General features: G+C 34.9%; 1 protein-coding gene across 10 annotated transcripts in view; it reads right to left on the reverse strand.

The window, feature by feature from the left end:
• Positions 1-12,496, reverse strand: part of LOC127842840 (receptor-type tyrosine-protein phosphatase epsilon-like) — a 569,039-nt gene that overhangs the window by 25,538 nt on the left and 531,005 nt on the right. For 5 of the 10 annotated variants that reach the window (XM_052372598.1, XM_052372595.1, XM_052372597.1 and 2 more), the window contains 5 exons: positions 11,357-11,488; positions 10,353-10,490; positions 9,029-9,166; positions 3,746-3,883; positions 677-814 (listed from right to left, as the gene is read on the reverse strand). In XM_052372598.1, the coding sequence (XP_052228558.1) occupies positions 677-814; positions 3,746-3,883; positions 9,029-9,166; positions 10,353-10,490; positions 11,357-11,488 (684 nt within the window). Of the gene's footprint in view, positions 1-676; positions 815-3,745; positions 3,884-9,028; positions 9,167-10,352; positions 10,491-11,356; positions 11,489-12,341 lie in introns of all 10 variants that reach the window. The other 5 variants (XM_052372601.1, XM_052372600.1, XM_052372604.1 and 2 more) reach the window with 3 other exon arrangements.

A 12,496-nucleotide genomic window follows, 5' to 3' on the forward strand; every position in this document is an offset into this window, starting at 1 on the left:
AGACCAAGCATACCTTGACCGCATGCTGTACAAATGGAGCAATAACATGCGATGATGACGTACATTCTAAAGAATTACAATTAGAGTAATTCAAGTATTTTGGGAATTATTGCTATCGCATATGCTTCACTACAGAATACTCATTACCACAAGAATCAAGTGCAGCAAAAATGTGATGATGAAGGTATTGTTGCAAATTGTTGTAAAAGAGGTAGTGTTAGTAGCTTCAAGTTATGTGTATTTAATATACCGGTGTAAAGTAAGCCTGTACATACCATTAAATATATTGGTTTTGCATGCAAATGCAACATCGTAAAATCCATACCAACGTTAAAATTGGCATTTTACCTTTGTACACCGCTACAGTTAATATTAATCCACCCAGCACCACTTTCGTTATTAAAACAGTAAACGGAATCATAGTTTCATATAGCGTCATGAAGGCGATTGCAGACAGAGAGGCAGTTGTACCAAACATGCCTGGATCGCAAGTTATGAAAGTCTCACCCAAAAAAATAGCAGTGCTATTTATATGGAAGCAGTTTGAGTTGATCAGAATTGAACGAATACCTTGCGTTGCATAAGACATCGTTATAAAAGGTTGTTTTGTGTACACATGATAATAGACAGATACTCGATCATTTATCCGACACCAATCGAAAATTTAGAATCTTACCAACACTACAGTTACTAGTAGTCCAACCAGATGCACATTGGTCACCAGGACAGTTGCCAGACACATGGTCACAGCTTGCTCCTTGTAGACAATGGCAGGGGGAGGTGCAGTTAAGGCCAAAATTGCCTTGACCGCATGCTGTAAACCACATTTCAATTAAAGAATATTTTAGTCAATACATTAGTGAAAACGTTATTATTTTACAAACTACATATAATTTGGTAAGGCCATCTTGATTCAGCTTTATGTTGAGACACCGATATGCTAAATATTGTTTGAACACTTTACTTTTATCGGTTTCAACAAATCTTGGTTAAGTGTGAATCGGATTTTTTAAAAGCTTGCAATTAAATTAATTCAAACATAGCAGTATTTTTCTTACATGTAATGTACTATATAAAACTAAAAACCCCAATGCAAGTCACAAAGCTTGTCGTAAAAAAGTATCAGCTAAGGGCCCGTAGGCCTGCATATAAAGCGACACCTTAATTGTATCATTTTAAAGCTATCGCTATCCCGTGTGTGTTACATTTAATAATAAAAATCAAATCACCGCGTACTTAAATCTAGATATAACCTTAGATGTTTATACGAGTGGACTTGTATCACAAATTAATGTGTCCGATATCTGCAAAGTAATGAGCTTTAATAACGAAACTGAAAACAGGACTGAGGAAATAGCGTGTATATATTGTTTGCCTTGATAGACGTTTCATATATGTATGTTATCTATTGTAATTGCTACATCCGCTTGCATTATAACATTAATACTATTGAACTGTTTATACAATATCGAAGAAAGTATAGTTTCTTCTCCTTGTAACATTTCTTGTAACGACCGATTTTTGTTCAAAAAATATTGTTTAACATTTAATGGTTTAGCAACCATCTACACGGACAACGTTTAAGCGTATAATTTATAATGTGTAGCAATACAGTTTTGCGATATAGCCGTCCTATTTATAAATCGTTACAACAGTGCTCGTTAAAAATAAGAACCATTTATTAATTTTAATTATAACACGGCACGTGCCTTGTTTTCTATAGACTAAGAAGGGAACCAAGCGTGGGTTATTCTGCAATAACTTATGGGCGGAGCTTAATGTTTCGAAAATAGTTCCGAATAAATAAAGAAAATATTGCAGTAAAATGCACGTGCTGAACCCGCTCTAAAAGAAATGTAATAAATGCAGCATGTATATAAGTGTAATGATACAACTAATTGTATATTTGGTGATCATTGGCTTAACCACGCCTACAAAGAATGTTATTTGTTAGGAAACGTAATTCAGAAAACATTTATAGCATGTCAGCTTTTCAGTAGCATCAATAAGCGTGACGTCATTAAGTTTCTACGATTGTTGTTTTCATTGAAAGTGACGTCATTTGCAAAATATTTGTAATGCAAACGACGTCATATGTTTGTACAATTCAATGACGCCACTAAATAGTGAACTTTGTACTAAGAAGGGCGGAGTATTGAAAAATATAGTTCACGTCCTAAAACTTGAACCAAATCAATTAGAATCGTGTTAGAATCGAAATAATATTTTTCTATGATGGTTAGTTGTCGAATAACCCACAGTAAGTTGTATAGATGCTTGTTATCAAATAACTCGTGCTTCGCACTCGTGATATAATTCCTACGCATCTATACTCCTTACTGTGGGTTATTCGACAACAAACAATGAAAAAAATATTATTTCTTAATTAAAACATGCATATTCAATATAACTATTAACAGTGCAGTTTCGTTCATCAGTGAAATGCAGCTCATTCTGGGAAAGACTGGGCTTAATGCATGTGCGTCAAGTGTCGTCCTAGATTAGCCTTTACAGTCTACATGGGCTTTTAAGACTGGGCTTAATGCATGTGCGTCAAGTGTCGTCCTAGATTAGCCTTTACAGTCTACATGGGCTTTTAAGACTGGGCTCAATGCATGTGCGTCAAGTGTCGTCCTAGATTAGCCTTTACAGTCTACATGGGCTTTTAAGACTGGGCTTAATGCATGTGCGTCAAGTGTCGTCATAGATTAGCCTTTACAGTCTACATGGGCTTTTAAGACTGGGCTCAATGCATGTGCGTCAAGTGTCGTCCTAGATTAGCCTTTACAGTCTACATGGGCTTTTAAGACTGGGCTTAATGCATGTGCGTCAAGTGTCGTCCTAGATTAGCCTTTACAGTCTACATGGGCTATTAAGACTGGGCTTAATGCATGTGCGTCAAGTGTCGTCTTAGATAAGCCTTTACAGTCTACATGGGCTATTAAGACTGGGCTCAAGGCATGTGCGTCAAGTGTCGTCCTAGATTAGCCTTTACAGTCTACATGGGCTTTTAAGACTGGGCTTAATGCATGTGCGTCAAGTGTCGTCCTAGATTAGCCTTTACAGTCTACATGGGCTATTAAGACTGGGCTTAATGCATGTGCGTCAAGTGTCGTCCTAGATTAGCCTTTACAGTCTACATGGGCTATACGCATGTGCGTCAAGTGTCGTCCTAGATTAGCCTTTACAGTCTACATGGGCTTTTAAGACTGGGCTTAATGCATGTGCGTCAAGTGTCGTCCTAGATTAGCCTTTACAGTCTACATGGGCTATTAAGACGGGGCATAATGCATTTGCGTCAAGTGTCGTCCTAGATTAGCCTTTACAGTCTACATGGGCTATTAAGACGGGGCATAATGCATTTGCGTCAAGTGTCGTCCTAGATTAGCCTTTACAGTCTACATGGGCTATTAAGACGGGGCATAATGCATTTGCGTCAAGTGTCGTCCTAGATTAGCCTTTATAGTCTACATGGGCTATTAAGACTGGGCTCAATGCATGTGCGTCAAGTGTCGTCCTAGATTAGCCTTTACAGTCTACATTGGCTATTCATGGACGCTTTCTACCTAACTCGATTTTCACTTAGAAAAGACTTTATTTAAACGAACATGTCCAAACAAAAGCAGAAAATGTCGTCCCTGATAAACATGTGCGGACAACACAGGTTCATCTGTGTCGACATTTTAAGCACATGCCTTGAGCCCAGTTTCTTCAAAATGAGACTCAATTAAATGCTGAGACGTACCTACGCTACAGTTGTCATGCTTCCATCCTGCAGCGCATTGGTTATTTGGACAAGATCCGTTAAAATGGTTACATGTCATGTTGTTGTGGCAGTGGCATATGGATGAACAGTTAGCACCAAATGTGCCTGGGTGGCATGCTGTAAGTATTGAAAAACTGTAAGGATTAATGTGAATACGTTCTGATTTCATTTTTATTACGGCCAGTGATGTGTTTCGAGAAGAATGGTTTCATCATGGGATGTATTTCGTTTTAGAACAAACACAGACACAATGCAATATATTATACATGATGTTAATATGTCCTTCATTATCTAACCGACCGGTTTAGGGTCGTCAAATGCGATACATGCAATAAAGATTTTACGGTTCGGTAAGTATATATTGATGGCCGAGATAGGGACCTGGATGGAGACTTAATTGAAATAAAGAACGACATAATTGCTATATAACAAACACGATCGTACGCTATTAGCAACGTTTCCGATGTGCTAGTTTGACTATTGTTATTATTTGAAATGTTCTTAAGATATTTAGAACCATATTCAAGTATTTTGCTCAATGTAAGTTTACAAGCTGCACAAGTACACGTGCTGCACTTACAAAAACAGTTTGTTTTTATTTAGTCACTTCTTAAAAGACATGGATATATCACGAAACCTAAACAACATGACTTCGGAAAAGCGGTTAAAATAAAGAGTGTATTGACATATTGTACAACGCTAAAGTGTAACTGTGTCGAGTGTAATAATGACACGATACTTTTACTGCGCGTATTATAACAACTTTAGGAACTTTCCTGTTAACATATTTTACGTTTTTATTTTATTTTCCATAATTTGTGTACGTGTATTGCCAAGTTGACTTCTTTTTGCAGTATGTGCGTTTTTAAAATGAGTATTTTAAATCAAAAATATTTTGTATAGCATTTTGTGTATGCTTAAATGAAAACTTATGTTAACAGAAATACGTCCAGCCGGCATGTCGTACCAGCGTCATTTAAAACAGCTTAAGAAAGAATACAGCACGAGTGATTCAATAGATCACTATAAACAATGTAAATTATGTATATATATATAAATATATATATATATATATATATATATATATATATAAATATATATATATATATATATATATATATATATATATATATATATATATATATATATATATATATATATATATATATATATATATATATCAGTCGCAATAGTATATGTATTAACACCAAACCTAAGTTAGTAACATTATCAAAATTATTAATTGAGTACCAGGGAAGAACAATTATAATATTGTGCTTGGTACCTTTAACCGCAACTGGTTTGTTGTAGACAATGAAAAAAATAATATTTTTTTCTGCAATAAAGCATGGACTACGCCTCCGTAACATCTGTTATGTTTAGTCCATTTTTTTGCTTTTTGTCATATTGACCTCTATTTTGCATTTATTTACATAATTTTGCCAATGTGTTAAACAATATATAGCATGACACGTAGATAACTCACTCACAGTTTGTTACACTGGAATTATATTTTTGAATTATTACATAAATTGCCTGGATCAGTGCAGTGTACGGGTTATATGACCACCTTGTGATCGGCCTGTGTGGGTTCCAAATACACTAACAAACATACACATGATTAAACAATCGATTAATGTATTTGCAAAACTTGTTCAACCTGAAATATACAAAGTCACACCTCGAACTGCCACATAAATCTAGACATGTAATTATGTTAAAACTAAGTTGCTTTATATATATAAAGAACGTTATTCTTTATTTAATGATTTCGACACTTTAAATGAAGCCTTTAACATTTTTGAAACATTATTTAAGCGGTAATTCCTCAAAAAACATATTCAAAAGATCGCAAAAGCATAAAGATACTTTAGAGTACTTTCCGGCTGACGATTTTTGTTAAACTTTTCTTGAATATATGAAATATTTGATATTTTTACCCAATAACTGACTTAATTATAAATACTAATAATCCTTTTAATGAGAAATAGGAGAAAAGAATACGATATTCTGTTTTATGGTACCACTACGGTAACGATTGTCTGATACAAAGGTGCCTATTTTTATCATGGCGGTTGGCGTTTATAAAAGTCAGTGATATTACGCTCTTATGATTGGGATCGACTACAAATGAAACAAAAAATGAAAACGCTTCAGCAAATAAAAAAATAGTCTAAAATGGAATCTGCATGCTCAACCGACGTCACGCCAAACGTCATACAGATTTAATTCTTGTTAAACATGCAATGGTATAGCGATTACAAAAAGGGTGTGTTATTTAATTTAATAGGGCCTACTCTTATGATGAACAGAACATAAAGGGTAGCAAAGTAAACTTATTATATATTATGTTACGAAACATCAAGAAAACGCTTGCATGATGTTACATCCAACAATTATATATAAACATATTACCTCTTTGGTTGGAACAGTTTTAAAAAGAAGGGGCATGTTTTGAACATGCTTTTAACACTATATAATGTATGTGAGACAAAAATGTCGATAAGAATAGGTGTGGCACAGGACCTAATAATAGAGGAAGTTTTAAAACAAAGACGCGCGTTCTATCGTTAGGGCTTGAAACGATTTTTAACTGAATGAAAAAAGTTATCAAATGTCTTAACATCCGTTTAATATGAAGTCAGTTCAACAATAATGATAATATTCCAAAACATATGTAACATAACAAATAACAACTTAAACATAATCATCTTTTCGAATCATATGAAATGGTAACACTAACATATAGGATTTGTTTAAACTTACATGTACATATATGTTACGGATATTAAAACTAATTACGAGCCAGTTTACTGACAGCGTATTGACGGTATTTTATCTGAGCCTCGTTGTGGAAAACTGGGCGTAATGCATTTGTATTCCGCACAGGCTAATAAGGGACACAATTTTCGCCTAAACTGGATTTTCTTTGAGTAAAGTGTCGTCCCAGATAATTATTTGCATTCTGCACAAGCTTATAAGGGACCAAACTTTCCGCCTAAACAGCATTGCCGTTTAAAAGAGACTTCATTTAAACAAACAATTCATTGAAGCGTAAAGAGTCGTCCCTGATTAGCCTGTGCGGACTGCACAGGGTAATCTGGGACGTCACTACGCAAATGCATAATCCCAATTTGACAACAACGATGCTAAATTGATGTTTGTTTCCATTCATAACATCAAGTTTTTATTGTGTTGCTCAGTTTATTGTAAACATCTGTTATGCTCTTGTCTTGGTTTTTTATTTGAATTCCAAGGCAATAATATTACAGTTCATTAACACGCATGTATTTGCGCTTGATTCTGGGTAAAGCAGGTGGTTGCTTTCAATCTGCGTTAACCATCAATGCTTTAGATTGACCATTGTAAGGTGGTAACCAGCGTTAATCATTGTCAGGATTAGTTTTAAACTGTGTGCAATGTCATATATATTTTAGGCAATTGTCTCAATTAAAAGACTAGCGGGTGAAAACCAACGTTTCTTTCTTGTAATTGTTTCTGGAGTTTGTTTTTTTTCACACTAGCTCTAGCAGAATAACGTCTTTAAGAAGTTATTGTGCTAGAGCTAGTGTGGAAAAAAAAATATACATTTACCTATTAGTAAAACGGAGTTAGGATTTTGGATATCTTTTGTATACAATTTTGACACAGTATCTGGTAGGTAAAGAATGAGATATTCCTCATTGACACTGTATCTGGTAGGTATAGAATGAGATATTTCTCATTGACACTGTGTCTGGTAGGTATAGAATGAGATAATTCTCATAGACACTGTATCTGGTAGGTATACAATGAGATATTCCTCATAGACACTTTATCTAGAAGGAATAGAATGCGATATATCTGATTGACACTGTATCTTGTATGTATAGAATGAGATATTCCTCATTGACACTGTATCTGGTAGGTATAGAATGAGATATTCCTAATTTACATTGTATCTGGTAGATAAAGAATGTGATATTCCTCATTAACAAGGTAACTGGTAGGTATAGAATGGGATATTCCTCGTTCACACAATATCTGGTAGGTATAGAATGTGATATTCCTCATTTACACAATCTCTGGTAGGTATAAAATGAGAAATTTCTCATGGACACTGTATCTGTTAGGTACAGAATAACATATTCCTCAAATACAATGTGTCTGGTAGGTATGCAATGAGATATTCCTCATTGACACAGTAGCTGGTAGTTATACATAAAGATATTCCTCATTGACACAGTACCTGGTAGGTATAGAATGAGACATTCCTTATTGACACTAAATCTGGTAGGTATAGAATGAGACATTCCTCATTGACACAGTAGCTGGTAGGTATAGAATGAGACATTCCTTATTGACACTTAATCTGGTAGGTATAGAATGAGACATTCCTTATTGACACTAAATCTGGTAGGTATAGAATGAGACATTACTTATTGACACTAAATCTGGTAGGTATAGAATGAGACATTCCTTATTGACACTAAATCTGGTATGTGATTAGCCGACACCGCAGATGTTTTACTGCTTGTCACAGATGAGAAAGTATGACACCCGTTTTTACAGAGCGAGGCTCAAATCTTAACGACGCTACAGTTGCTAGCAATTCACCCAGGCGGACATTAGTCATTTGAACAGTTAAAAGAAAAAAGGCCACAGCTTGCTCCTTCTAGGAAATTACAAGGGAAGAGAAATTAAAACCAAACATACCTGGACCGCATGCTGCAAAAATGGTGCAAATCATGCGTATATTCTAAAGAATTGCAATTAGAGTAATTCAAATATTTTTAGAATGTTTTCTATCGCATGCGCTTTTACAGAATACTCAATACCACAATTTCAACCGATTAGGATCAAGGTCAGCAAAAAATGCTAAAACTTGTAAATACCATTAACAATAAAGGTTTTTCATGCACATACAACATCGTAAACTCCATGTCAACATTCAAATTTGCATTTTACCAATGCAATTTCAAACACCTCTACAGTTTACAGTTTGTATAAGTCTACCCAGCGCCACAATCGTCATTAAGACTGTGAACTGAATCATAGATATCCTCACGAAAGCAATTGCAGAGAGAGGAACAGTTGTACCAAACATGTCTTGATCGAAAGTTGTGAACGTCCAACCCCAAAACATAACAGTCCTAACGTCTATTGGAGCAGTTTGCGTTGATCATAATTCGAAAAGAATACCTTGCGTTGCATAATATATCGAAATAAAGTAACAGATACTCGATCATTTCGCCGCAACCGATCGACAATTGTGATTCTTACCAACACTACAGTTACTAGTAGTCCATCCAGGTGCACATAGGTCACCAGGGCAGTTTCCTGAGACATGGTCACAGCTTTCTCCGTTTAGACAATGGCAAGGGGAGGTGCAGTTTAGACCAAAATTGCCTGGACCGCATGCTGTAAACCACATTTCAATTAAACAATTGTTCACTTAATAAATTATTGAAACCATTATTATTTTACAAACGACATATAATTTGGTTGCACCGTCTTGATTCAGCTTAATGTTGAGACACCGACTTCTTCAATGTGGTGCTTAACATAGTTGTAACACTTGACTTTCACCGGTTTCAAAACATATTGGTTTAGTGCGAAACGGCTGTATTAAAGGCTTGCAATTAAATACATTCAAACATGGAATTATTTTTGTTACATGTAATGTACTATATAATACGTAATACCCCATTGCCATTCCTCAAGTTTACCGAAATTAATTATCACCGTCTACAGTATCAGCTAAGGGTCCGTAGGCCTGCATATTAAGGGATACCTAAATTGTATCACTTTAGAGTTATCGCTGTCACGTGTGGTTTAAAATAATCATAAAAATCACTTCACCGCGTACGTAAATTGAGATATAACCCAAAATATGTATCCGAGTGGACTTAAATCACAAAACATTGTGTCCGATACCTGCCAAGTAATGAACTTGAATAAAGAAACTGAAAGCATGACTGATGAAATAGCGAGAATATATTGTTTGCCTTGATAGACGAGTAATGTTATTTACATTTCTACATCCGCTTGCATGGTATTAACACTATTGAACTTTTAAATACAATTTCGAAGAAAGTAAACATTTCTACTCCTTTCAACATTTATTGTAACGACAGATTTTGTTTAAGAAAAGTTTTACATTTAATGGTTTAACAATAATCTATACCGACAATATTTAAGCGTATAGTTTATAATGTGTAGTAATACAGTTTTGCAATATAGCCGTCATAATTATTTATAAATAGCTACAACAGTGTAAGTTCAAAATAAAAACGATTTATTAATTTTAAATGAAACATGCATTTTCAATATAACAAGTAAAATTTTTCTCCGTTCCTCAGATCTGGGAAAGACGGGGCTTAATGTGTGTGCAAAAAGTATCGTTCTAGATTAGGCTATGCCGTCTGCACGGGCTGAATTTTCACTTAGAGAAGACTTTCTTGAAACGAACATTTCCATAAAAGCGGAAAGTGTCGTCCCTGATTAGCCTGTGCGGACTACGCAGGCTGATCTGTGACGACACTTTACGCACATGCATTGAGCCCAGATTCCCCAAAATGCGACTCAATTAAATGCTGAGACGTACCTACGCTACAGTTGTCATGCTTCCATCCTGCAGCGCATTGGTTATTTGGACAAGATCCGTTTATATTGTAACATGTTATGTTGTTGTGACAGCGGCATATTGATGAACAGTTAGCACCAAATGTGCCTGGGTGGCATGCTGTAAGTATTAAAAAACCGTAAGGATTAATGTGAATACGTTCTGATTTCATTGTTATCACTGCTACTGACGTGTTTCGAGAAGTATGGCATCATCTGTGGAATGTATTTCGTTTAACAACAAACACATATATACATTTTACTTAGTGTACCTGATATTAATAATTCTTCATGAATAACCGACCGGTTTAGGGTCGTCAAATGCGATATATGCAATAAAAATTATACGGTTCGGTAAGTATTTGTGACGTAACATTTTAACATCCGGTTGTATTGTGAAACAGCATTTTATTGCCGATCTTGAAACTGGTTTGTATTAAACGAAAATGCATTATATGTGATTTATTATTTTAAATATAAGACATAGATTTTTTAGAAAATAACACAAGGTATACAGTTTTTGTAGTTGCGTAATTTTGAGAGTCTAGATTTATAATAAAAAATTGTGCTGCTAAAATCATTGACTGTGCATACATTGAATGTGCATTCGTTGATATACAGTTATGGGGATTCAAATGAATGGTACAATATACGAAAAGGAAAATCCCATAATGGGACCAATATGATTATAATAACTAACCAGAAAACATCAAATTGTATATGGATCGCAGTGTAGCGTCTCCTATGTGCAATACCTCTCCGTATGTGAATTCCATAAACACAATCAACATAAACAGCACAAACACTCATTAATTTTTGGGTACATTGAATATTGTATCCATTACATAACTTTGGAAATAAATATAAAATAGTCAAAATAGATTTTTTTTCGTGAGTTAAATTTGCAGAGTATTCCGTATTTAAAATATATTATGTATTTGTTTTACGGTTGAGTTTTTATTTCTTTGATATCAAATGAAAACTTACTTTCATTGCACGCCATTCCTTTCCATCCGTCTGCACAGATCCCGTTCCAACATGCACCTGTTACACTGTCGCAGCCAACTCGGCAATGGCATTGTTTGGAACAGTTAACGCTGTAACTTCCGAGTGGGCAGTCTGATAGGAAACAGAAGTGTGTGATATTGTCATATTATGGTAAAACGAAGGAAACATGTGTCTTATTAGAAATATATTCGCTCGAACGGACGTTATTCGAGAATATACACTAAAGCACAAGGAAAACAAGGTTTGATTTTAGATCAAACAAACAAACTCAAATCACTAAGTTATTTCAAATGCTCATTTCATTTTAATGTGATAATTAACTTGAGGATACACGAATGATGTCAAATGTCTGAATTCACCTAAACGTGAGTATTTTACTATTGAAATGAATAACAGCATATTCATCAGTTCCGTATTGATTTAATCTGTTCATGACATTTTATGAACAATGGCATCTCTCTGGAAAAAAAGAATTATATGCATGTGCGTAAAGTTGCAGTCCACAGGATGAAGTCTCTGCTTAGCGAAAATGTAGTCTAGGCAAAAATTGTCAATCCTGATTAGCCTGTGCCGACTGCACACGCATTAAGACCGTTTTGTTCTATAACGTTGCTTATATATTGAGCAAAATACGTGTGTGGGAGTGTATGCTGGAAATGAACAATACTAATTATTGTTTTACATATATTTACTGCAGCTGCGTATTGCCTGTAATACACAAGTGTAGGGCTTGAGTAATCATTATTAACTTTTAAGAAGATCTTCTACGGACATGTTTGCGTGTGGTGCAGGCGTTATTGTTTGATATGTAGTCAGATAACAGCAGAACCATACATTACTTTATAATGTTTTGCTATAATTGTAAATACACGTTTACTGCATGAATTTGTCTGAAATTTTAATTAACCATTGAGGTTTAATAAATGGATAGATTCAGTTGATAATACACATTCATGCACGTAACCTGTTTGTCTGAATATAACTATCTCGCATATTGTCATATGAGGTTCTCTGCCATTCTTACTGCCCATAACCCGTACAAACTGTATTGCACGTGGAGGATTTAACCACTTCTCCTCAACGGTAACATTTTTAATTGTGAATTGTTCGTCCTGAAGA

This window comes from Dreissena polymorpha, chromosome 8 (assembly GCF_020536995.1).
Source record: "Dreissena polymorpha isolate Duluth1 chromosome 8, UMN_Dpol_1.0, whole genome shotgun sequence".
NCBI classification, from domain to species: domain Eukaryota; kingdom Metazoa; phylum Mollusca; class Bivalvia; order Myida; family Dreissenidae; genus Dreissena; species Dreissena polymorpha.